The sequence below is a fragment of the Petaurus breviceps genome, unplaced genomic scaffold, assembly GCF_028583685.1.
Source record: "Petaurus breviceps papuanus isolate PSGF00001 unplaced genomic scaffold, PetGlider_PUasm1.0 171, whole genome shotgun sequence".
Taxonomy (NCBI): Eukaryota; Metazoa; Chordata; class Mammalia; order Diprotodontia; family Petauridae; genus Petaurus; species Petaurus breviceps.
Window position 1 is genome coordinate 11,905,791 of NW_027185754.1, and position 27,339 is coordinate 11,933,129.

Consider the following 27,339-nt stretch of genomic DNA (forward strand, 5'->3'; position numbering starts at 1 on the left):
ATGTAATTAGAAGGTAACCACAGTAAAATTTCTGTTTGGTACCACTCCCCAGATCTTTTCACCTTCTATGAAGGCCAAACTCCATAGGTTTTCTAATGATGAGTGTTTAAGTACCATTGCATCTGTGTCTGTATATATCTGAAGCTTAAGCACAAATAAACCTTGGCTTATTTCTTGATTTTGCAATACTGTCCTTATTTGAAGTGTATCATGTGACCTTCCTAAATTACTAGTAATATGGTAGCTAGTATAGTAGAGAAAAATTATTTTATATCTAAGGCAAAAAAATGTTCTTTAAGCAAAAACTTAAGACACACTGGACACAGAAATAAAATTTATTATCCTGGGTTTCAGTATTTTATTTAAACTAAAAGATTCTCTGATTCTAAAAAAACAGCATAAACAATTAAAAGTAGGCATCAAATAGTATAAAAACCCATTTGTATTGCTTCAAAATGAGTCACAGGGGTGGGGAACCTGCGGCCTCTAGGCCTTCAAATGTGGCCCTGTGACTGAATCCAAACTTCACAGAACAAATCCCCTTAATAAATGGATTTGTTCTGTAAAACTTGGACCCAGTCAAAAGGCCACACCCAGGATCCACTCCGAGACCTCAAGGCCACAGGTTCCCCACTCTTGATTAGTGCACTATCAAAAGTACAAACCAGAGCACTAAATTTCCTTAGACTCCTCTGGAACATGCTTGGTGATTAAGTGGAAGCTATATGCCAAATGACACCATGGTTAATTGTGTCAAGCTTATTTCCAATGTCAGGAGCCAGGTCCCACTGCCTTAGCTGTGACCTCTGTGCTACCTTCTCTAAGTAACTCACCAAAATATGGAAACTCGGAGTGGAGGTGAGTTTTCCTTGACATAACATGTGTGGTACTAGTCAGGAAAAAGAACCCCAAGCATATTAAGGTAGTGCTTTCGGAGCAAATGCTAATGACCCCTATCAAGGCTCACTGGGGAAGAGTCATGGGTGGTGCTTTCTGGAAACTGAAATCACTTCTTTTGTGCTTTAGTAGCATTTTCTAAAATTTTTCTCTTCCACTCTTCATAATCTTGTTTTAAATCTTCACTTTGCTGCTGCTTACATGGAGACTCTGCTTCATCCTCTATTTCTGTAGGAAAAATTTCAAGAGATTAAAAATTCTCTATCTTAGCAACTTTAAAGTTTGTCTCTATTTTGAGAAATTAGGACAATAGGAAAATCTCTTGTTTTAAAGTCACAACTCTTGGGGGTGGCTAGGTGGCGCAGTGAATAGAGCACGGGCCCTGGAGTCAGGAGGAACTGAGTTCAAATTTGTCCTCAGACACTTAACACAAAAACTAGCCATGTGACCTTGGGCAAGTCACTTAACCCCCAACTGCCCTCCAAAAAAGCAAAAAAAAAAAAAAATACAGTCACAACTCCCAATGCAAGACTAAAAATATTCCTGAATTGCCATGATTTAAGTTCCTCATATATGTGAGCAGCAAATTTAAGTAGAAAGCTAGAGTCTTATAGTTTTGTTCATTTAACTCATACACTCCAACTATTCCAAGAATCCTTCAAACTTTTCCATTGCTTATGGTGAAAACTACTTTTAAAAGAACTTTTTATAAAATGGTTACATGATAGATTTATTCTAGATTTGTTAACAGAGCCTTTAAGCAACTGCCAGAGTCTCAATACTCCCTTGAACTAATTTCTCAGTGACAGCAAGCCTTACCTTTCTTGGAATGTTCAACTATAATCTTCTGCCTTTTGGCTGGTGGAGAAGCTGAACTGCTAGGTTCCCCTTCAAGAAAAATAAAACTGTCATTAATATTATTTCTCTTCTTTCTTCCCACCTCCAGGTATGAATCTTGATTCTAGTATGCTTAATCTCCAACCAATCTTATACTACATTTACATCATTAAATCTATGGCTTCCAACCTTGTAAAATAAGGAGTAAGACTGCATGACCTTTAAAGCCCTTTCTAGCTCAATCCTGATCTTGCCTGCCCAAATGCCATTGGTTTTATTGGAAGGGGGGAAAAGTAAAGACATTTTGAGGTTTTCCCTTAGCTAGGTTTCTCTTGTAAGGCAACATGTCCTAGTTGGCATATAATTACTACAGAACTCTGACCTATGTACATGAATGGAGTATTTGTCTGAGAAACCAATCTGCGTAACACAAGCCTTTGTAACTATAAATGTGCAATTGTGGTAAACTAGCCTAAATTCATATAACTTTAAATTGTGGAATACTCACCCTTAACTTGCTGTTCAAACTTTTCCAACTCTTTACAGAGTCGATCAAAAACAGCTTTCTTTACACCAGATGTGGCCACCATTTTGTCTTTATTCACTTTTATCTTTAGAACTCTATAAAATAATTTATTTTCTTAAAATAGAATAGTTAGATGCCGTTTTCTTGTCAGCTACACATCAATAATACTAATGAAAATGATGATAATTGACATTTCTATAGCACTTTAAGATGGAAAGAAAAACCCATTTTACATGATCATTTGATGCTTTGAACAATTCCTCCAAGGAGTTATGAGTATTTTTATCCCCATTTTATATATGACGATATTAGAGAGCCATTAAGTGTCAGAAGGATTTGCACTCAAACATCTGATGATTTAGTCCAGTACATTTTCCATTACACCATGATATTTGTTCCTTTCCCCCCTTGCTTTATTAGCGGAGGTTCAAAGTGTCTAATAACTGTTTCTTTCTCCTTTAGCCTCAGTGTAAAATTTTAGCCTTAAGGATGCCTTATTATTTAGCCTCAATAATCTACTTAATAATTTTAGTTGTTGGATGGACAAAGTAACTAATAATGGGGAAGACACATTTTATATCAGAATATCTGCTCTAAGAGAGGGGCACATGTGAAGACAGAAAAGAATACTAGAATAGCTATATTGTATTGTCTTAAATCCTCAGGTATTTGATATATAAAGAACTAACATTTTTGGTCTACACATCACATTGTTTTTTGGTGCTTGGCTCATTTTATTTCATTGCTTATATTTACTAGGTGGGTCCAAAAGAATTTACAAAGTGAGGAATCCATTCAGATCTTTTTTTGCTTTATACCTGTCTTATACTTCAGAAATGTAAGCACGTAAGGAATAGACCCCAAGTGAATTAACTTCATCCTTTAATATAATACTGGTTTGGAGTTAGTCCATAAGCTAATTAACACTCTCTGTTATGTGTAGGTAATAAAGCCAAACAACTCCAAAATCATTTGACTGGATAGAGGAATTCACCCCTAAATTGCTGTTTATTTCTAAAGTGATTTCCAGCAGAAAGCAAAGCAAAAAGATCTCTTTAGGAACAGAATCCATGAGCAGTTAGTATTTAGGGGAACTACTGTGGTACAAATCAAAGAACATCAATATATCAGGCATACTAACAAATGTGAAACTGAATCTTTAAGAAGCAATCTAAAAGTCTCAAAAGCTACCTATATAATCATCAATATTTTGCTTTTAGGAGATAGCTAAACCAGGGATTTGATTTTAATATTCACATGCAGATAACCTCAGATAACATTCTTTACACATGAAATGACCACTGTGTAGCTCTGAAAGGGGAGAAATTTCCTTGCTGTCACCACAGCTATAGTAGTAAGGAGAAGGATATTGTCAGTTAGAATCTGGAATGCATTTCCCCATAGAATATGCCCTAAAGGGCAACTAAGTTCCCGGGTTAAGTTCTTAAAATCCTATCTAATTTTTAATGTAACTTAAATGCTACAATTTTCTATAAACAAACAGTAATAGAGAGCATTATAGCAGTGAATATGCAACATTTCTGCTGCTCAGTGGGTTTGTAGTTTACTAAATGGCATGAGAACTCCCTCCACTGGTACAAACTGCAAATTACCCTAGCTTTCTCATCATCTATAATTTCCTCACAGGGATCTATTCAACGCACTGGTGACCTTCCTTTACAATAATATATCTGTCCATCTATCATCCTTTCCTCTCCCTACTTGAATAATCTGCCTCTTTTTACAGCTGTACATGTTCCTGACCATGTCTTTTATGCCCATAACTGTTTGTTGGTTATAAACTACTGACTACTCCATACAACATGTACTCTTCACACATTTTCCCTTCCCCTTCCATCACCTGCAATTTGGATTTTTATAGGATTGTGTTACTCCACGATTTGTAGCCATATCACATCAAGAGGAGAATAATGGTGTTAAAAAAGATGGGCTTTTGTGGCAGGGAACAATGAGGCATCAATGGAAGCAACACACAACTTCCTAATCCTCACTCTTACTCCTAATCAGTTCTGGGCCCAGCTCACTGTCCCTCACCAAGATTAGGAATGGATTTATCATCTAGACTATGACATTTATTCTTTTTTCAAACATGTTTTATCAGTGCCCCAAAGGAAAAAAACACCACCTGTCACTCTCTAATAATTCCCAATGTTTGCTTTTCTCTCCTGCCTCACCAAAACAAAGAAGAGGTAAACAAAATAAATTGATAACTGGCCATTTGTGACAATGTATGCCTCATAGCTCACCTTTCTACTATGAGTAGGAAAGCATGTTTCACTGTCAGTTCTCTGACATTCGGACTGGTAAACAGAGTTCTGATGTTTACCATACCTTCTTTTTAAAAGAAAATTTTTTTTTACTAAGAACATAATCATAAAAACTAGTATCTCAATATACAAAGAACAAAACAGGATTTTATATGAACCCATCAACTTGTTACTTACTTTAGGTTTTTAAAAAAAGTTTGTATTGAATTTAACAAGGTAATAACAAAATTACCCTATGTCTCCTTATAAATTGTTTTCTTCTGTGTATTTTAAAACCTTTTTGTTGATGCTCTTTCCTTCCATTTATTTTTTGTACCTTGATCACTATCCTACACTATACTACTCACTAAGCCAAGCAAAACAAATCAACGTATTGGCTTATCTCACAATGTATGGATTATCTGTGCCTCTAGTCCATCACTTCCCTTTCAAGAGAAATGTTTTATGATCAGTCTTCTAAAGTCATGGTTAGTCACAGATTAATTCACTGATCAGAGTTCTGAAGTCTTTGAAAGTTGTTTACCTTCATGTTAGCAGAGTCACTGTGTGAATTTTTCTCCAACTTCTGTTACTTTACTCTGTATCAGTTTATACATGTCTTCCTATGTTTCTCTAAATTATTCTTATTCATCATTTCTTACACTGCAGTAATATTCCATTACACTTACGTACCACAATTTACTCAGTGATTCGTCATTTAATGGGTACCATTTTGTTTCAAGTTCCTTATTACAACAAAAAGTGTAGCTATGAATATTTTGGTACACAGACATTCTTTCATTCTGTCTTTTAATGTTAAGCCACTCTTAAGTGGTTATATCTGGGAATTCTATAAAGAAAGCCTTCCAATCAGAATTCCACTTGCAAATAAAAGCAAATGGTGAAGTGAAAAGAATACTAGATAAAGCATCAGAAGATCTGGGTTTTACTCTTACTAGGCATGAAACTTTGGGCAAAATACTGAACCTCTCTAGGACTCAGTTTCCTAATCTACAAAATGAGGAAAAGGATACTTGCATAATAAACTTCAAAGAGTTATTCAATACTTTTTGTAAATCTTAAAAGTACTACATGGATGTAAGTTATTATTATCTATAGACAATCCCTCTTCCATCTGGATACTGTGTAGGACACTGTCCATAACGCCAGTGAATACCTTTGGAAGACATGTTGCCCTGTTTTATGCCTCCCTTGATATTTATATTCAGAATATTGTTGGACAAAGTTATGTTTGTGGATACACCTATTAGGGAAATATGTATGATCTTAACATATGCATCTCTGACACCTTGTGGGATTCTTTATGGCTAAGTTTGCTTTATTAAGTCAAATACTTTTTTAAAAAAAGTAATTTAAAAAGAACCTTTTCTTGAAACAATATAGAAAGATCTTGTATTTTCTACATCATGAAGTAAATTATGTATAGAATACAGATGTATAGAATGTAGGATAAGATGTAGAGAATAGAGACTGTAAAAGTCTATGCTATTCTTACGTTACTCAAGAATACATATGTATATAGTCTATGTACATAATATGTACAAAGACTATTCTTAAAGATTTTGTTCAGAAAATATGCAAATAAGTCAAAAGTTCTCAGTTATCTTTTTTTTCTGGTAATACCACCATATATTTTCCATTTTTCTGGAAACTCTCTTTTTGAAAGGGGTAGAAGGGTGCTGAACTAGATGGTCTCTGAGGTCATGTGAAATATCCTGAAAATCTTATCTTAATGCCTTTAAAATTATATCACATCTAGCATAGATTTCTTTTTTATGTATTTGATCACGTCCAACAACTCTGACTTAAGTGCAATTTTTTTACTTCTTTTATAGCACAAGGGTTTCTTGTCAAATGTAGTGGTTATACCATTACCAGTGATGAGAACAGCTACATTATGAGCTAATAGGCTTTGGGGGCCACCCTGGGAAACTAACCACCAAACAAACATTATTTTCATAAGAAAATGTGTTCTGAATTGCAAGTGACTTATAAACTTTGGAAACATAATCTGTTAACAAAATATATCCTTACCTGCATGCTGAAAACAGTGTAGCTGTTGTGAAAAGGGGCTTGGATAAATCTAGATCTACTTTCTGTATCTGGGGAAGGCTGGCTTCATACCTACGAGAAAGCAGTGTTTATCGTATTTATTAGAGAAATGGTCCAGAGTGTAAAGTGATATATAAATACTAAACAGAATAAGCATGATTTCTAAGGCATAATGTAAAAGTGGTAACATCACTAAACCTTGACAATAAGCGTGTGTCAGTTTAAAGTGTACCAATTATTTCTATAGGCCAAAATTTTACTTAACAAAAGGTAGATATTTTTTGAAATTAAAAGTTCTAATTTGTGAAACACACCAAGTTTTCATTCACAATTCTTTATTCTCCATACCTCTGTAGTATCTTTGAAGCAATGTTTACTGCCTCCGTGCAGTTAAACTGTACTGCTAAGTCTTTTATTCCAAGATTTGAATTCAGGCCCAGCAAACACTCAAAAGACTTAAGACAGCTTTGATACATCTTCTTGTTCAAACCAGAAAGTTTAACTAAATAAGTCTTCCAAAAAGAAAACATGAACACGATTATGTCAAAAGGTGCAGAAAAAGCCATTACAAAGTATGACATACATTTTTGTTAAAAACCAGACAATGCACAGACATAGGTCAACTTTAAAATATGATCAGAATTATTTAAAAACAAAATCTACCATTATTTACAACAGGGAAACACTAACGTCTTTCTCAATAAACATAAGAAGCATGGATGCTCCCTTTCCACACAGCTATTTGTTAGTTATAGAAATTCTAGCATTAAGACAAGAGGAAGAAATTTTAATGCATGAAAAAAAAGGAAAGAGAAGATAAAATTATCCACCTTTTACTGATGGCATAACTTATTTTGAAAATCCCAGAAAATAGAGAAAAAACCTGTGATAGTGGCAATAATTAAGTAGCAGGTTCCAACCCCCCCCCCCAAAACCATAAACTAATGACATTTCTATATAGCAATAACAAAATCCCAAAGCAAATAATAGAAAGGGTAAAAACTACAAAATTAGGAGTCAATCTACCAATGCACACTAAAATTTTATGTAAATACAACTATCAAACACTCTAAAGAAATAAAGAATGATGTAATAATTGGAAGGATGGTCGTTGTTTCTGGTTGGAGTACATTACTATAATAAAAATGACAATACTATCTAAATTAATTAAATAGGCTTAGTGTTATACTAGACCCTCAAGGTAATTATTTATAAAGCTTAAAGAAAAGATTGATTTAGAGGAAGAAAAGATCTAGACTTTCATGAGAAATAATGAAAAAAAGAATGAAGGGAAAATAGTATTTCCAACATTCCTAATTATACTACAAAGCAGTATTTATCAAAACTATTTGGTATTGGTTAAAAAAATAGAAAAGCTAGTCAGCAGAATGGATTAGATAAGCAACAATCAGAAACAAACTTCATAATGCAGTCTTCTATAAGCTGAAAATGTACATTTTGAGCCAACAGCTCTCTATTTAATAAGAATTGGTAGGAAAACTGAAAACATTTTGTCAGGAAATAAGTTCAGACCAACAATCTTATACTATATTCCATAATAGGATCAGAATGAATACTTGACCTGAGTATTGAATTTCACCTAATAATTAATTGTTGCAGACTTTATGCCAAATTTTTTGCAAAAATGGGTACAACCATTATGCAAAGTGTTTTAATATTACTTGAAAATCATTTATTACTGAACTGTATAGCTGGCAGAGGAACTACACAGTTTAGCTAGTGCAGGAAGATGCAAGTCTTATCAGATCAGGGGATATACTCGTGGTAACTTCGTTTGTTCTCCCGCTCCCCTTGTGCCTATGGGTCTTCATTGGGTTGAGTGACAAAAAATGTTAGTACTGCAGTGCTCTAAACAAAACATGCAAGTTGGCTTTCCAAAATATATTGACAACGTGTGTGTGCTGAGTGGCTCATGGCTCCCAATACATGAGAGATAAATGTGTATCCATCCACCACATGTGAATACACTGCTACTCTGGTTACCTTTTAAGCGTCTTAACAAAACAGAATTATACCATGCAATGATTACACGATAAAAGTTTATAAACAAAGTTTTAGACTGGAAACAAACAAACACAAAAACTTAAACCCCACAAAACCCCACACAGGGTGCAACGATTATAAGGTGAAATATGGTATTAAAGGCCACAGATTAATGGCTGGGGAAAGTTTTTTTTTTTGCCTTCATTTTATAGGTCACACATATGCAATCATGCAAAATATTTCCATATTAGTCATTTTGTGAAGGAAAACAGACAAAAAGAAAGTTTTTTTTAAAAGGATGCTTTATTCTGCATTCAGACTTCATCAGTTCTTTCTCTGGAGGTGGATAGCATTTTTCATCATGAATCCTTTAGAATTGTCCTGGATCATCGTGTTGAGAAAAGAAAGATCTGAGAAAGCTAAGTCATTCAGAGTTGATCATCATACAGTACTGTTACTGTGTACAATGTTCTCCTGGTTCTGCACACTTCACTTTGTATCAGTTCATCTATGTCTTTCCAGGTTTTTCTGAAACCCTCCTCATTTCTTTTTTTTTTTCCATTTTTCAAATGCTTTATTAACTTCTGATTACATCATTCATTTCTGCCAGATTTTGAATTACAAATTTTTTCCCCATTTTTCCCCTACCCACCACTTCAAAATAGCAGTCCCACAGGATATCCCCTCCTCCAATCTGCTCTCTCCCATGTTTTCTCCCATACCCCTTTCGACTTTTCCAGTAGGGCATGGTGGATCTCTATGCCCCAGTGCCTGTATATCTTATTTCCCAGTTACATGTAAAATAGTATTAATAATAGTGTATGTGTGTGTATATATATATATGTATTTTTTTTGTAAACATTTGATTTTAAAACTTTGAATTCCAGATTCATTCCCTTCCTCCCTTGTCACCCACCCTTACTGGGAAGATAAGCAGTTCAGTATAGGTTGTATATGTGTAGCTAATGCAAAACATTACCATAGTAGATATATTGTAAAAGACTGACTATATTTCCCTCCCTCCTATCCCACTTCCCACTTGTTCTATTCTCTACTTTGATCCTGTCCCTTTTCAAAAGTGGGTGCTTCCAACTTCCCTCCCCCCCCAGCCTTCCCTTCCTTCCATCATCCCCTCTCTCATCCCCTTCCCCCCTACTCTCCTGTAGGATGAGATACCCTATTTAGTGTGTATGTCATTCCCTCCCCAAGCCAAATTCAATGAGAATAAGGTTGACCCATTCCTTTTTGCCTTCCTATTCTTCCCCTCCATTGTAACCATTTTCCCTTGCCTCTTTTATATTGAGATAGTTTACCCCATTCTGTTGGGGAGAATTCTTAATATGTGACAAGAGGTAATCACAAAAGATGAAATGAAAAATTGGATGCCCTGAAGTTAAAGAACTTTTGCACAACCAAAATGAAAAAAACTATAATTAGGAGAAAAACACTAAACCAAATTTCTCTGGATGACCAAGATATATAGGGTACTAACACAAAATATTTAAGACCAAGAGCCATCCCTCAATGGATAAATAGTCAAAGGGTATAAACAGATTTTTGAAGAAGTATAAACAATGTGTTAATGAGTTTAATTATTTTCAATTCTTCCTTATCTAGTTTGTTCTACTGATCTACTTTCCTGTTTTTACCTATGAGAAATGTAGCTTCAAGTCTTTAAAAAGAGAAATGGGAATGAAAACAACTTTAACTGTTGTGCACTACACACCCAGTAAATTTGCAAAGACAAAAAGAAGCATAGTCAATATTGAAGGAGGTTGTCAGCAAATAAAATAAATGCAGCATGTAAAGCAACTTGAAATCATACTAAGAAAGTGATTAAAATGTCCATATCTTTGATCCTAAGATTCTATATCTGGACACATACTTCAGGGAGGTCAATATAAAAAACAAAAGACTCAACATGCAACAAAATGTTCATAAGCAAAGGAAGAAAAGAAGATGCTCATTGCTTAGAATTTGGCTAAATACTGTACATGAATGTCGTGGAATATTACTGTTCTGTAAAAGAAATATGAATACAAAGAAGATGAATACGAAAGTGAAGTAAGCAAAACTAGGAAAACAATCTAAATAATGACTACAACAATGTAAACAGAGAGAAAGAACAAAGCAATCTAAACAATGATAATGACCAAGCATAGCACCAAAGAAGATATGAGAAGACACCCAATCTAAACAATGATAATGACCAAGCATAGCACCAATGAGAAGACACCTACGCCCACTTTTTAGCAGAAGTAGGGGACTCTCAGTAATACAGCATTATATATAATCTAGATCTTTCTGATATGTTGATTAGTTTTGCTGAACTTTTTTTCTTCCTCTCATTACTTTTTTTTTTTTTAAATAAGGGATGGCTTTCTGGGAGCTGTTGGGGGGGGATACAGGTGAAAATGTTAAGTAATGTGAAAACAAAGGATATAGATAAAATTTTACTTTAAAAAAGATGTCCATATTATTTTACACAGAGATCCTATTAGGTATATGCCCAGAGGAAATTAAAGATGAAAGACATGTTAGAATATTCATAACACTACCTTTTATGGTAGCATAAAACTGATAAGAATAGCTAAATAAGTTGCAGTACATGAATGTAATGGCATATTATTATATTGTAAGAAAAGAAAAAATATGAAAAATACTGAGAAGCATCTGAAGATTTATAGGAACTTATGCAGAATAAAGCACAAAGAATCAGGAAAATAATATGACTATAATAATGTAAATAGAAAGGACAAGAACAACAAAAAACAAAAGCTATATAATTTATACAGACCAAGCTTGGTCTCAGATGAGAAAATGAACTTTCTTTTTAAACATTTATTAAACACCATTTATGTGCAACGCACATGCTGGGCACTAGGAGATTAAGAGAAACCACACAATCCTTGCTTCTATGGAATTGTATATTCTAGTAGAGATAGGTAAGACATACCCAATTAAGTACGGTTTAAATAATTTATACCCTTAGTTAATTTAAGAATAAGAGGCAAATAAAGGGAAAAGTCATCATCATGATCAACACAGTGAAAGGGAGCCACTTACTCTGTCTAAAGGCCATCTCATATTGGTGGCAGCAAGGTCCAGACACATGACTGCATTACTCGTTTCTGTGGTATGAGCAGACAATCCAGTACACTTTACCTGGGACAGTCGCAGGTATTCTTCAGCTTTCCTATATTACAATATTAAATTTATAAAGTATTTTCTGTATAAACATCTAATGACTTTTCTTAATAATGGAGATAGAAGTTAAGTGAATGGATTTCACCATAGTTCTCCTCTGCCTGCAAGTCACAGAATCCTACAGGATCCTTCAAAGTTGTTGTCACCATCATCATGATAGATTGCATTTATATAGTGTTATTACAGTAACTTCCTCACAAAAATCTGGAGAGTAGTGAGGGCAATTTTTACTCTGTGCCCCATCTCCACCTTTTCTTTAACAGATGAGGAAATTGAAGTAAAAGTAAATTGCCCATAGTTATATGGTTGTGCTTTGAATCAGATTCATTTGATGATCCTCTGCTTCTTAGGATTCTCAAGTGATTTTAGACACTGGAAACGGTAAAACACTGAAAAAGGCACTAGCTTGGAAAATGAAGCCTGGGTTCTAGCAATGAATCTCATTAACTTTAGGCAAGCCACTTCTTCCGGGACCTGGGTTCCTCATTTGCAAAATTATGGTGGGGTGTGTAGGGTGAGTGGGCTAGAGAACCTAGTCTTTTCTTTAAGTCCTATGGATGATCATTAATACTTTCCTATAAGCAAGTACCAGAAGCAGGAATATCTTCAAGACTCTTGACAAATGGTTATCTTCTTTTTCCTCTAAGAGACTTCCAGTGATATGAGGCCCTCCCAAATCCCATTTCCCTTTGGGACAGCATTAATTATTAGGAAACACCTCCTTATATCAGGTAAAAATCTGCCATGCTACATCTTGCATACAATATTACTAGTTCTTTCCTCTGGGGCTAAACAGAACAAAACCAATCACTTTTTCACATGACAGACCATAAATATTTAAAGACAGCTATTTGATTCCCCTCAAGTTTCTTTTCCAGGTTTAATATCCCCAGTCCCTTCAACTGCTTCCCATACAGCACGGCCTCCAGTCCCTTCACTACCCCATGGTGCATCTTCAGCTTGTCAAATATCTTTTATTTAAAGAAATCAATACTTCAGATGTGTTCTGATAGCACAATAGGGCAGAATATCATTGCTCTCATTCTTTTTTTGGGGGGGTCTTTTTTGGAGGGGGAAAGGCAGGACAATTGGGGTTAAAGTGACTTGCCCAAGGTCACACCCGCTAGTAAGTGTTAAGTATCTGAAACTGCATTTGAAATCAGGTCCTCCTGACTCTAAGGCTGGTGCACTATTCACTGCCACCTAGCTGCCCCTGCTATCATTCTAGACAACCTTTTTATGTAGCTTAAAATGTGGCTGCTTTTTTGGCTATCCCAACACATTGTCACCTGGTATAAATGAAAAGAAAAACAATTACAATGACCAAGCATGGCACCAAAGAAGAGATATGAGAGGTCACCTCCCACTTCTTGGCAGAGGACCCTGAGTATAGACCACTAGTATAATACTGGACCATTCTGATGTGTTGGTTCCTTTGGCTGAAACCCTTTTTCTTCCTTACTTTGCTGCTTATGCTCCCTCTTCTTCCCCATCCTGGCCATCTATCTTCCTCTGGACAAGGTTCTTATATATTAACATAATAAATTAAGAACCAGGAGGGACCTTGGAGAATACCAGAGGAAGGAAGCATGGTGTAGTGGAAAGCTCTGGAGTTCAAGGACTTGGGTTCATATTCCACCCCTGACCTTTCTAGGTATGATCTTGGCAAACAACCTCTCTGGGGCTTACTAAGTTTCTTCATTTGTAAAAAGGAGAATTTGGAGGAGGTGGCCTCTGTACAGAATTACATGATCTAGGCCAGCTCTCTCACTCTGCAGATTAGGCCCAGGTAAATGCCTTTCAAGCTCTTAAAAGCATCTTTTCGTTCCTCCTAAACTTTCTTCTTCGAATCTGAATAATTAAGTAAGAGCAAATTAGAGGCAGCCCGATGTGGTATGGCTGGAGAGGTGGCCTGGGTTCAATTGCCACCTCTGACACACACTGGCGGCTGATCCTAGGCAAGTCCCTTATTCTCGGGCCCCGACTAACCCTCGAAGACTAGAATCGACAGAGAAGACTTCCACAGAGGAAGTGACTGCCACCAACGATCCCGATAGCAAGGACATGGTTTTTCTTTGTTTGGTTCAGTAGTGTCTGATTCTGACCCTAAGAGGGGTTGTCTTGCCAAAGATACTGGAGTGATCTGCCATTTCCTTCTCCAAAATGATTTGCTCATTTTACAGATGAGGAAACCGAGGCAAACAGAGTTAGGTGACTTGCCCAGGGTCATACAGTTAGTGTCTGAGATCAAATTTGAATTCCAGGCCCGACGGTAGTTGCCCCTAAAGACCTTACAGGTCGGACTAAAAATAAAAGTAATTGACAATTACTCCTTATTATCATTAATTGTTTCCTGGACGTAGCCCCAGGGACTTCTAGGAACTTGGGGGAACGCAGTGTCTCTCCACAAAGCCGGTCTGCGCCCTTCAGGGCCTTCTCGAAGAGCGCCCCCGAGCACCAGAGGGCCTGGCCCCGCTACTCACCTCAGGACAGAGGGGTCCGTGATGCCCAGTCGCGGTGCGAAACGCGCAATGGGTCCGGGTTCCATGGCGCACAGCTAAGAGCTATCTCCCGCGAACCTCTCCGCAGAAGGACGAAAGGCGCGCGCCCCGAGGCTCCCCCGCCAATGAGACACGGGCTCGACCCCCTGGGCGCGACAGCATTGGTTCCGTGAACAGGGCTACTTTTCCGCAAGAGCCAACCCGCATCCTCTATCTGCGCCTGCGTATCGAAGGTACTCTCCAGGGGTGGGTGTAATGCTAAAGCGCAGGAGGATCTATCCCACCTTTTCCGTGTCTTCCTTCCTGCCCAGTGCTCCACCGCCCAATGCAAGTCAGATGATTCGTTGTCCCCGCAGCCGACTCAGTACTTCCCTGTATTCAGGTGCCTCCCTACGTCTCTCCTCCTACGGCAACCAAGGCCACGCCCCTCCCTACTTCCTGGCAGAGCGATTGGCTTTTGTTCTCATCCTTTAGAGCGTTCTTTGGGAGATGAAGACCAATGGGCGAACGCGACCCCAGTTCCTGGGCGTGGGCCAATGAAGGGGCGGCCTGAGGGTGTGGAGGGGTGGAGCGCGGGGAAGTGGAAAGGCGGGGCCTCGTGGGGCCGCAGCGTCACATGACTGCGCGGGGCTCGACGCGGGGCTGGTGCTGCTTGCCGCAGGCTCCGGGCAGTCGCCATGGTGAGTGTTGAGGGGGGCAGAGGGGACCCCTAGAACCAGTCGTTCCTTCCATCCTCCCTCGCCTCTAGTACGGCCGTGTCCGGCCTGTGGGGGTCAAACGGAACGGTGATGGAGTGGGCTGATACCTCCTGGGCTGGGTCGGCCTGGGGCCGGGGGCGGCCAAGCGAAGGCCGCAGGCGGGGCCGCTTGCCGGGAGGGAGGGGGCGTGGGGTTCCTGGTCGCTGCGGCCCCTTCCCGGGTGGGCAGCCGCCTTCTCGCATGGGACTGCGGCATCTAGGAGCAGGAGCGATGGACCGCCGCGAGGCCGGGGGCCGCTCCTGTCATCCCGACGCTGCAGCCGCCCCGCGATTGGGAGGAGGTGACTACCCCACCGCCGAGCGAGGGCCGCGGAGCGTCCGCCGTCCTGCGGTTGGAGGGAAGCGCCGGGTCCGCAGACGCGCTGGGCACGGGGCCGTCCCTTTCCCGAGCTGCAGCCCTCATCCGCCCTTTGTGCTCTGCACGGTCTTGGCTGTCCTGACTTCGCTTTCTGAGAGTCGGGAATGAATAAAGGCTCCGTGCCCTTGCTTGGGCCAGTCCCGCCACGTTCATCTGTCAGACCTGTCCTAATGTCAGCCGAGAGCCCGCCCCTCTTCGAAAATCAGTAGTGGCCCTATGTAAATGAGCCGCGAGTGCCTGTGCCCCATGGCAGTGTCTGTGTCACTTCCACACCGTGTCTGGAGCTGAAAAAAAGGTCCTCTTGTTTCCTTATTTTAACTAGACCAGTCATTCTCTAATTCTTCCCATCTCACACCTAAATAAAATAAAATTCAAGCCTTTTAATTCCTTGGGACTCCTTTTTACCTTCTGAATTACGTTCAGTACTCTGCCAGGCATTAAAGGCTCTTTGTAACCCAAAGGCAAGGTTTGCCTTTCCGACCTTATTTCCAGTTCCCTTGCATGCACTCCTTTACCCCGGACCCCTACCTTCAAACTGCTTCTCTTTGTCCTGCAACGAGTTCTGTGTTCTCGGGACTTCATTGCTTTGCTCAACCTGTTTGTCATGTCTGGAATGCCCTCACAGTCTTTTTACCTGTTGAATTTTACCCATCCTTTACAGTGGGACTTAGCTATCACCTTCAAAAGGTTTTATAGCACTGTGTTTTGAAATTCTTTAATGCATGCTTATGTTTTGGTGTCCTAGCTTTCTTTTGAATTGCTATGAATATGGTGGGACTTTGTACCTCCGTAATGCCTACCACAATGCTTATGAACACAAGTAGTTGCTTAATAAATGTTTTATTATTGTTGGTGATCTCTCTAAAACCAACTTATTCCACTTAGCCAACCTTAGTTACAGTAGCAAATCGTGGTGGAACTGGTGATAAATCAACTTTTAAAAATCCATCTTTATTGGTTATTATAAGTTACTTCCCTGTCTTTTTGGAATTTGACTTGTCTTTTGATTACATTCTGTGAAAAAAGTGTCTTCTAATGTTTGTGTTAGTGAACTAACAAAATGAACTAATTATCTACCTTAGAGAGATTCAGTGTATCTGAAATTATGCTATCCTCTAGTTAATTTCATAAAACATTTTACCTCAATACAGAATTAAATTTGACATGATATCACTCATATAACTGGTTGCTGTCCTTGTTCAGTCTTTTCCAACTCTCTATGACTCCATTTTGGGATTTTCTTGGCAAAGATACTGGAGAGCTTTGCCATTTCTTTTTCCAGCTCATTTTCCGTATGAGGAACAGAGATAAACAAGGTTAAGTGACTTGCCCAGGGTCACACAACTAGTAAGTGTCTGAAACCAGATTTCATCTCATGAAGATGAGTCTTCTTGATTCCAGGCCCAGTACTCTATGCACTGCATCACCTAGCTGCGCATAATGGGTTGTAATGTACATTAATTTTCTCCCTCTAATGTCAGTGACATGATTTTTCCATGTCATTGGTAACCTTATGTTATTTACTGAATCCTTTATTTTGTGCCTTGTTCTAGATATACCTTTTCATATTAATTAGATATTGATATTTCAGGGAGAGCTTTGGTTAGAGAGCACCATCTGAAGAACATTGTATTGGGAAAATGTTACAAGGTTTTTATAATCTTTGTGAATGTGGTTCATGTTAAATTTGTTTTGATTCTCATTTATTGTTGTTTTACTGAGAAATTTCATTTGTTTTTTTGTCCTGGGTGGTTGGTTACAAAAGAGATTTTAAAAAAGATGACATGATTTTTGTTACAACAAAATTTCAGCTATAGCAAAACTTCACATTTTAACAATTTCTGTTCAATAACTTTAATAACTAGTAATCTATATACTACTTAATTTATAATAGATTTGAGTGGTGGAGAGAATAGAAAATGCCACTGTTGATTCTTTTTTAATGAAATTGATTTGTAAGGAGGAGCAAAAGACATGTTTTGAGGTTATTCTTCAGCAAGTTGTTTGTAATATACATGTTAAAATTGTACTAACTTTCTTGACACACACACATATGGCTACAGATCCTTTGAGCACCAAGTGAGACATAAAACAGGAAGATATGCTAGCTAAAGGTGTTTGTCAGGATTGTGGAGGGTGTTTTGCCTCACATCCAATGGAATAGGAGGGATTCTATATAGATGATTGAGGTCCTCCAGATGCTTTTGTTTGTCAATGGCATTGTACTTATTATATTGAGCCCTGCTATACAGAGCTTCCTCAGTGAAGTCCAGGGTTATTGAAGAAATTGACCTAGAAATCTATCCATTCAGTAAAAGTCAAGTGGGTGAAAAATAGAATGCCACTAAAATGAAATATAGTAAAATGCCTACAGCTCTGTTTTCTTTCTCATCATCTCAGATACCTACAGTTAAGATAACATGCCTTGTTTATGTGGTGCTGTGTAAAGAATCTTCTAAGATAGAAAGCTTTAAAGCTACTATTATTCTTTTCCCTTAAAGTTATCTTTACATAGTATTAGGACTCTAATAGCATTATGGCCTCTTTAAGTTAAGTGTAAAGAAATTACACTTTCATAGATTTTGTGTGTACAAGTGTCTTAGGGTAACAAAAAAGCTATTTACTAGGGATTGTCTGAAAGTGAAATGGAGTTGAATTTCTGGTACTACCTAGCATTATTATGCTACATTCTTTCTGTTCTGCCTCCTAAATTAATGTGAGAGAAACTTTCTCCCTTTAGTGGATCAGTTAGAAGGAACCTTACAAGTCATCTGCTCCATCTAGTATACATACCTGACAAGTAAGCATTGCTTTCCTTTGACCTCTTGGGAGACGCAAACCACTATCTCCTGTGGCAATCCATTCTACTTTTGGATAACAGTAATTGTTAGAAAGCTTTACTGTTGATTTGTTTTAAAAATTACAATTGTGGACAACTTCCAGACTTGAAAGATGAAATTTTAAATTGGCAATTTAACTTGCTAATATTTTTGTTCTTCAGGAAATCTATGACCTGGCATAAGAAAACCACTTGGAAAAACTTTTAAAATGATAATAATACTTTACCACCCATGGGTATTCTTTAGGCCACTTTGATAAATAGGACATTTTTGAGAAAACCAGAATCCTGTACTAAATAGGATTTTAGATTGCATATTTCCTTCATTGTGGCCTCAGAATTGATTGATTTGGTGGTCTTAGCTAATATACTTTGTGTTTATTCATGAGCTCTTGTTCTCTAGGTTCACTTTGATTCTGTGTAAAAAGCACTGCTATTTTATACCATTGGAAACTTTGTTTTAAAACATTTATTTAAAGTTACTTTTACAATTATTAAAATTATTTTAAATTTTTAGCATTTTATACTAGTTGGAGACAGAGGCTGTATATGTAACACTGTAATTTTTGACCGTAAAGACTAGGTCATTATAAGTTAAAGATTAATTAGTATATCCCATTGGTGAAAGAAATAATAGCATCATAGGATGATAGATTTAGAGTTGGAAGAGGCCTTATTTAGTCTAGTCCCCTAATTTTACAGGTGAGGAAACAGGTTGGAAGTGGTAACTTGCCCAATATAATCCAGGGAAGTAGTAGAGCTGAGATTATAACAAAGGATCTTTAACTTCAAATTCAGGGTACTTTATACCATATCACATTACCAGATAAACAAAATATCTGCCATATAGTTAATTTTGCAATATTATAATTCTTTATTATGCAGTCTTATATACTTTGGAAAATATAATGTTTTGATTTCTATAGGACCTTCATATTTACTAAGTGATTTGCTCACAACAATTCTGGTGATAAATAGTGTGAGCATTATTTTTATAGATGAGGAAATTGAGGGTCAGAGAAACTGACTTGCTTATAGTTATATAACTATTAAGTGGTAGTTAATAGAATAGAATAGAACCACAATCCATTGTTCTTTTCATTATAGTTATGTTTCTGTCTAATTGAAATGGTATGGGAAGGATTTCCAGCATTAATAAGTAAAAATAATCGCAATTTTTAAATTGTCAACTTTATTTAATGTTAGAGGTATCATGGGATCATTTGAATCATACTTACATAATATTTTGAAATCTTGTTTGCCTAATGTTTCTCTTTCCTTCTTATATATTGCTTAAGGCAAGGGACAGTAGTTGTACAATTTAGCTACTGGATTCATGTTTTCTCAGGACAGGATAAACTTGGATGAAAAAAAGACCTTGTCTTGAGGAGGAAATGATGCTGTCTGCAATTTATCCTGGACAGCACCCGAGGAAGGAACTGGATTGGTAGAGTAGCTGTTCCCGTGGTGATTCATGTGTTGGCAGAATGCAAGCATCCTGAAACTAGCAGCACATGCTTATTTGAGAGCAATCTGTTTCAGAGATGTGGAGTCAGCTTCTGAAGCAGAAGCATTTATTGTAGATGTGACTGCTCTCCCTTAGCAACCTTAGGTCATTAGCCTACTATGTGAATACAGACATAGCTTTCTGTTTAGGGGTTTGTAAGCAAAAAAGCAGAGGTGATTGGTTCTGGGATGTAGGATGGACCTTAGAGGAACCTAGATGAGGTACTGTGGCTAAAAAGTGTAGTGATATATATTTGGCAGGGAAAGAGTAGTGGTAAAATTTTCAATTGTTTTCGTTTTTTCAGCCGACAACACAGCAGTCACCGCAGGATGAGCAGGAAAAGCTCCTAGATGAAGCTATTCAGGCTGTGAAGGTTCAGTCATTCCAGATGAAACGATGCCTGGTAAGAATGATGTTGGAAAGACTCTTGTAACTAACTTGTATTGGATGTAATGCTTGTCACATTATTGTTTCAAGGGAATCTTTATCTTTGTCATAAAAAGTCATGTTTTAAAAAAATAAGTTTTTGTTATTATGAACTTAGTTATTAATAAACATTTTTATATAGAATAAACAAAAAAGGATTGTACTTTAAGTCTTACGTTCACTAACAAGGTAATAATAACATTGCCATGTATTTTAAAAATATTTTATTGATAATCTTTTATTTCTTTTGCACCCTTATTGCCAACTTATCCCTTTATCCCCATGTAATTAATAAGAATAGCGGAGCAAAACAAATCAACACATTGGTCAGTAGGGAAAAAAATGTCTATTGTATTTCATACCTCTAATCCATCACTTCTCTACCAAAAGGCAAGAGACAAAAAAAGTTTGTATTTTAAATGCTCACTTTCAGATACACCATGAGGAACAATTTAAATAGGCATTGCCACTGTCTTCTAGAAGCTTACAGCTTGAAACAGTCATTGGTGAAATAAGACAAACTGGTATAGAGAAAGGGTTTTGTTATATATATATATATATATATATATATATATATATATATATAATATATAAAACACATTTACATCTTTAAGGAGGGTATGATTCTTCACATTGTATTTGTCTTTGAAAAAAACATGTATCTTACTTTAAATTTTGGGTACTAATCTTTCTTTCCCAGTACTATGTATTTTAGCTGTTTGTGAATTGTGTAGTGTGGTTTTTGTTGTTGTTGAATGAATTACATTTAAAAAACTTTTTATTCTTCCCTTAGTTATGTTTAGTAATTTTTATTGAGGAAACTGCTTGGGAAAGGGATCATAGATTTAGAACAAAAAGGAACCTTAGGTGATCTAGTCCTTATTTTATAGATAAAACCATATTTTAAAGATGAGGAAAGTTAAGCCCATGAAGTTTACCTGAATTGACAAAGTCATATACTTAATATGTTGCATGTTTATATCAAAATTTTTATTTTCATGGCTTAAGAGTTGACTAGAAAAGATAATAGCTGTAGAAGTTATGGAGTCATTTGATTTCAGGTTCTTATTGACTGAAAAGTAAATATTTACTCTTTTTTACAAATGTCCTCTCGCCCCCTTATATGGAATTGATTAATTTTTTTTTTCGTATTCTTGGTGTTAAAATAGTTAAGTGCAAGAAGTGTTACTGTAGTAGAATACTGACTGTGGAGTCACAGTACATGGGGTCACATTCTAGCTTCAACAGGTACTGCCTGAGTGACCTTGGGCAAGTCATAACCTTCCTGGTCTTCATTTCCTCATCTGTAAAATGAAAAGATTAGACAGCTTCTGAGGGCCCCTTCCAGCTCTTAGGTCTATAATCCTAAATGGTATAAGGGAGATTATTGTCCAAGAAATCTATAATTAGAAAAGGAGAGCAAATCATACCCAGAATGAGACATAACAGGGATGGCCTAAGTTTGGACTACTACCAGTGAAATATATATAGGAAGGCTTTTGGTGTTTGGGTAAATCCTTCTGGAATATCTGTGGGAGAATATAGACAAGAATCACATAAGATAAGAAAGGATGTATGGGTTGTGACCTGCACAATGGAAGGAATGTCCGCAGCAATGAGGTGTCATGTATCATGTCATAGAGAGTTGGTGCTTCACTCTCTTCATTATTTATCTTCTCTTTCTGTCTAGTGTAGACTTTTATTCTTTGGTTTTAAGTAATAATTAATGCTTTATTCTCAGTATTCCTCATGGATTTAAAACTTTTGAGATATCAATTTTTTTGTTCTTTTGGTTAAACAGTTTTTGTTATTGCCTTGTAGAACTTTCCCCCTGACCCTGCCTTTTTTTTTATTGTGCCTCACTGTAAAGCCAAGCACAAGCAGCTTTCCAGAGGACTGATGCTGTGAATAGCTTCAAGGTTCTGATTACATAGTATAGTGAACTCTCTATTTATTCAGTAATAAACTAAGACAGAAATCAAAGTACAGCATTCACAATGTTATGATGTAACAACTTATCGCTAAAGTGGCCACATAGTTCTCACCAAAGTGGCCACATAGTTTTAAGCAGAAGATATCATTCAGTAAGTCCTTAACGCAGTCATCCTTAAGGAGCAAGCCTCCTTAAGGGACACAAAGTAAAAAGGTCAAAATTCTCCACCCCTAGGTCATAGTAAATTAATAAATCTTCTCAGTGAGCAAGCATTAGGTACCCAAGAAGAGGTCTTTTCATCTTGACTTGAAGCTGGCTCTCATTCCATGGTTTCTCTTCCATTCCTGCCTGAATCTACCCAACTGTCACCTGGATTCAAAGGCAGGCAGCTGCCTGTCCAGCCCCTCGTCTGGTTCCTCATCTAGTTCCTATTCCATATCAAAGCTCACAGCATCCAGTCCACCTCAAGTCCTTCAGAGTTTCTGTTTCTGGGAAGACAAAACTTAAAAGAGCCACAATAACATCCATGCACATTGCCAGCACCATCATCAGTTCACTGCCTGCCTGTGAAATCAGCACAGTTCCACCAACAAGGTCTGAGAACTCAACACACATCACAAACAAAAATCAAAACAGACAGAAGAGATAAACAGAGTGCCACCACCACAAATGTTCCCTTCTCAAAATCTGCCACCACAAGTGCTCTCTCCCAGCCTGGGCTTCTTCTTATATATGATCATTGAGCTCTTCCCTGTTCCGCCCCTTCCAGTTGCATCAGCAACAGGGGTTTACAAGTTCTGTTTCTTTTTTTTATTTTTTATTTTTTACAAGTTCTGTTTCTTAACAAAGACTTGATAAAATCATGGGCAAGGCTTAAAAGAAACTTGAACTGAAACCAGGTGCTAAATAATTAAATAGCTGAAACAAGGAGTTAACTACTTCTTTCCTTGCCATTACACTCACTTTTAGACCTACTCTTCCCCTTGTCATTTCCCCCCTCCTCCTATTTCCCTCAGAATTTTTTTCTTGGGTCCATGCTCTCCCACTTTTCTGGGTATCTTTTGCCAGAAGCTCTGATTCCCCTTCTCCTGAGGTAGGATGAATGACCTTTCTAAGCACCAGATCCTCGCAGATAATACCCATTATAAGGTTTTCATCTCCCTTTATAGAAAATCTCTTGATCCATTGGAGCATTCATCATTGGTACCGTTTCCCACCCTTAAAACAAGGTTTCCTTATTCTTTCTCCCTTTTCCTTTTCACCTATCTCCTCTAGGCTCTCTTCTTCCTGAGAGACAACAGGAATGATTTCCCCTTCATTGGTAGTCTTTGACTTGATTAGGGTACATCATCTTTCCCCTTAACTTCTTTCTTCCCTCCTCCTTTTTATGTGCCCTCCTATTTTGTAATTTAGTCCCACCAAAAAATCCCCAGCTGTCCCCCTCCTTGCCCCCAAATCAACAATAGTGAGTTATTTGTAGGTGTTGTGAGGTTTAGTCTGTTATATTTCAAGCCTGTTTCTCCACCATCACTTCTGTTTGACTTCTGCTTTTACCCTTGTCTCCTGTATGTGTTTAGGAAGCAATCTTTTTTTTTTTTTTGGAGGGGGGGAAGGCAAGGCAGTTGGGGTTAAGTGACTTGCCCAAGGTCACATGGCTAGTAACTGTTAAATGTCTGAGGCCATATTTGAACTCAGGCCCTTCTGATTCCAGGGCTGGTGCCCTATCCACTGTGCCACCTAGCCGCCACTGGGAAGCAGTCTTTTAATGGTTTATCTGTTGTTATCATTCTTTGTTGCTACATTCATTTACCTTTCATATATTTCTGTCCTTTGGGGTGTTTGAGGAACAAATAATTTCTTTAGGTCTGGTTTTCTTTCTAAGAATGCTTTGAATGTTCTTTCATTATTGAATATCTGTTTGTTTTTTTTTCATTTATGGTTAAGTTCAGATTTGCAGGGTAGGTCACAATGGGCTGCATACTTGATCTCTATTGCTTTATTCCATTCCCTCCTGTATTTTCTGGTGGGAGCAGATTATATGATTTCATCATTACTCAGTACCCACATAGAGGCCTTTTCATCCTGACTTGGGGCTGGTTCTCAGATCCCCTGGATCCCCTTCCATAGTTCCAGATTCTACCTGGGTTCAATGGCAGACAGCTCTCAGTTCCTTGTCCAGCTCTCTGGGTAGGTCCTGCTTCACACTGAAGTTCACAGTATCCAGTCCATCTCAAATCCTTCACAATTTCTGCTCCCAGGAATTCAAGGCTCAACCAAGCCACAAACAGACAAAGTCCCTGCATTCCGGTCTTCTTCAGCTCATTCAAAAAATCAGAATCACCTTATCCAGCCTAGGGGGAGGGGGCTCCTGAGCTCCTGGGTTCCTGGGCTCCTGGGCTCTTAGGCTCCTAGGCTTCTATTCAGAAGAAGCTCTACTACCACAAGTTCTCAGGAAATTCTTGCTCAGTTCTCGATTCTCTCTTCTGTAGCTGCTCTGCCTCCAGATTCTTGTCCCAAGAAATTCTGACTGTCCCTTCCTGGGATTTTTCCTTATATACACACAACATTAGCTTCCTGTTTCAGCCAACCCCTTCCTGTTCCATCAGTAACAGGAGATCATACCAACAGAGGCTTGGTCATTTACTAAGTGCTAAGTACCTGCTACCTTGCCAATACAAAAAGGGGTCTTCAAATTCAAATTACATTACCATTACAACTGGTCCCAGCTGGATTCTGGGCTCTTTGAGGCTCAGTAGAATGCCATACAGCCCCCATACACATGATGTCCTGCCACATGTCCTGTTCCTTCTGTTCCTTTGCTTTCCTCCAGAGCTCTTTTTAGCAGCCATGGTGCTGGCTGTTGTGGCCTAAGCAAATTTTTTCAGTTTGGAGTTTGGATATCCTTGGTGTGGGTTGTAGAGGCATCAGATTGGCTTGTGCATCCTTGTTTTTTGGAGCATGGTGAGTGGTGGGAAATAGTGTGATCCTAAGTCATATGTTAGTTAATGAAGTTTTACCTTCTTTGGATTCTTGGTGTTTTAGATGATGGGAAGAACTAAAATTGCTTTATCTTTGGTACTTCTTTTGGTGTTTTAAAATAATTTCTATTTTGGAAAGAAAGGTTTGATAGGTTGTGATGATCAGAGAAAATGTCTGGTCTTATTGGTCATATGACTCAATAATGCTGCTAATTTATTCACTGTTTATATTGAACTAAGGAGGCTGGCAATTTTCATCTTGGATTGCTATTACACTAAAACTGCTCTCTCCAAAGTTAGTAATAATCTTTTAATCACTAAATCTAATAATGTCTTTTCTTAATCCTTATCTCTCTGGACCTTTCTGCAGCCTTTGACAGTGCTGATCACCCTTTTCTCCTTGATTTTCTCTTCTCCCTAGGTTTTTGTAACACTACTCTTCTGGTTCTCCTTCTGCCTCTGTGACTGCTCCTTTTCATCTCCTTTGTTGAATTTTCATCCAGGTCATGTCTGCTTAACCATAGATGTCTTTGTCTTCTTCTCCTGTACTGTTTTGCTTGGTTATCTCATCAGCTCCAATTGATTCAGTTATCTTCATGCGGATGATTTTTATATCTACTTATTTAGCCCAAAACTGTCCTGAATTACATCTCTCAGCTGCCTATTAGACATGTTGAACTGAATGTCTAAACTGAACTCATTGTCTTTCCCCTCAAGCTTTCCCTTCTTCCCAACTTTCCTGTTACTATTGAGGGCACCACCACCTTCCCAGTCTTCTAGGCTTGTAACATAGTTGTCAACCTTAGCTCCTTACTTTTCTCATCTTACATATTCAATCTGATGCTGTCCTGTTGTGTAGGCCCTTACACCTGGACTATAGCAGTAATTTTCTGGTTAGTGTCACTGCCTCGTCTCTTCACAGTTTAGTCCATCCTTCTCTTAGCTGTCAGATTGATCTTCCTAAGGCACAGGTCTGATGACACCCCTCTTAACTCACAATATGCTCCAGTGGGTTTCTGTTACCTCTAAGGTAAAATATGTTATCCTCTGGCTTTCGAAGTCCTTCATAACCTGGCCCCTTCCTACCTCCCACTCTTATTATACCTTGCTCCCCTCACATACTCCACGATCCACTGACTCTGGCCTTCTTGCTATTCCTTTCTTCTCCATCTGTGCAATTTTACTGCCTCTCTCCCATGGTTGGAATTATTTCCTTCCTCATCTCTACCTCCTGAATTTCTTTAAGTCTCAGCTAAAATTCCACCTTATATAAAAAGCCTTTCCTGATCCCCTTGAATGCTAATACAGTTCTTTATTGATTATCTCCCATTTATCCTGCATTTATCTTGTTTGTTTGTACACCATTGTTTATATGTTGTCTTCCCTATTAGACTGTGAGTTAGCTTCTTGAAAGCGGAAGCTGTTTTTTTTTTGGGGGGGGGAGACTTTCTTTGAACATTTAGAGCAGTACCTGGCACGTAGTAGTAATAAAATGCTCATTGACTTTGACTACAGCATAAATAGCTTTGCATTGAAAAAAACTTAATTCTGTATTTAAACATTGAGGGGTGTGGGGAGATGGCTCAAAGAACTTATGCCTTGGTTTCTCCTCCCCTACTAGAATTGGCCATATTTGGCAGGGTTGTACTTTTTAGATGACTGGGCTATAAAACCTGAAAAATTCCATTGTCCAAAATTAAATTTAATTAAAAAAAGGATTTTGCTTCTAGGAAGCTTAGAGTCTAGTGGGGTTGAGGTGGGAGGGGGAATGTGAGAAGATATATGTGTATGTATACACACATAAATGCATAAATACACACATATGAGATATGTATATAAATAGTTGGGAAATTAGGGAGGGCATGATAACTACAAGTGAGAAGTCTAGGCTGTGTGCATGAGAAATGTGATGTGAGGAGAGATGAATGACAGTATGAGCAAAAGCATAGAAATGAAAGAAGGCAGGACAAAAACCTGAGTTAGAGCATAGACCATTTTGAGAGGAACAGAGAAAATGTGAAGGGGAAGTAGTAGAGATAAATCTATAAGGTAGATTGGAATTGTTCCAGTATCAGTCAGGGATTATTTAGTAGCCAGTAGGGAATCACTGAAGATACTTGAAACGAGTGACATGATTTAGTGGTGTGTTGTTATTTATCCTTCATTCTTGAGGAAGACCCTTCACAAGGGTGGTGTCTTGACTTGTGCATGAATTAGATTTTAGATACC

At 37.9% G+C, this 27,339-nt stretch overlaps 2 protein-coding genes across 2 annotated transcripts in view; one reads left to right on the plus strand and one right to left on the minus strand.

Annotated features, from left to right (window-relative positions):
• Positions 1–319: 319 nt before the first annotated feature.
• ORC6 (origin recognition complex subunit 6) lies at positions 320–14,683 on the minus strand. Its single transcript, XM_069082565.1, has 7 exons — positions 14,295–14,683; positions 11,671–11,800; positions 6,949–7,112; positions 6,583–6,672; positions 2,243–2,355; positions 1,717–1,785; positions 320–1,125 (listed from the first exon to the last, which is right to left on the minus strand). Exons 1-7 carry the CDS (start codon positions 14,357–14,359, stop codon positions 1,007–1,009), a joined length of 750 nt encoding a protein of 249 aa, XP_068938666.1. The 5' UTR covers positions 14,360–14,683; the 3' UTR covers positions 320–1,006.
• A 154-nt stretch (positions 14,684–14,837) lies between these two features.
• The window catches only part of VPS35 (VPS35 retromer complex component), a 42,817-nt gene continuing 30,315 nt past the window's right edge, over positions 14,838–27,339 (plus strand). Inside the window, exons 1-2 of the mRNA XM_069082564.1 lie at positions 14,838–14,992; positions 20,078–20,176. Of these exons, the coding sequence (XP_068938665.1) occupies positions 14,990–14,992; positions 20,078–20,176 (102 nt within the window). The 5' untranslated portion in view covers positions 14,838–14,989. The remainder of the gene's footprint in view (positions 14,993–20,077; positions 20,177–27,339) is intronic.

What these genes read in the sequence shown, in the direction of transcription:
- ORC6 (XM_069082565.1), bottom strand. Translation starts at nt 14,359, where the DNA reads ATGGAACCCGGACCCATTGCGCGTTTCGCACCGCGACTGGGCATCACG. An exon ending in GCTTCAAAGATACTACAGAG is followed by an intron (nt 6,673 to 6,948) that starts GTATGGAGAATA and finishes GCTTTCTCGTAG; the next exon opens with GTATGAAGCCAGCCTTCCCC. An exon ending in ACACTGTTTTCAGCATGCAG is followed by an intron (nt 2,356 to 6,582) that starts GTAAGGATATAT and finishes ATTATTTTATAG; the next exon opens with AGTTCTAAAGATAAAAGTGA.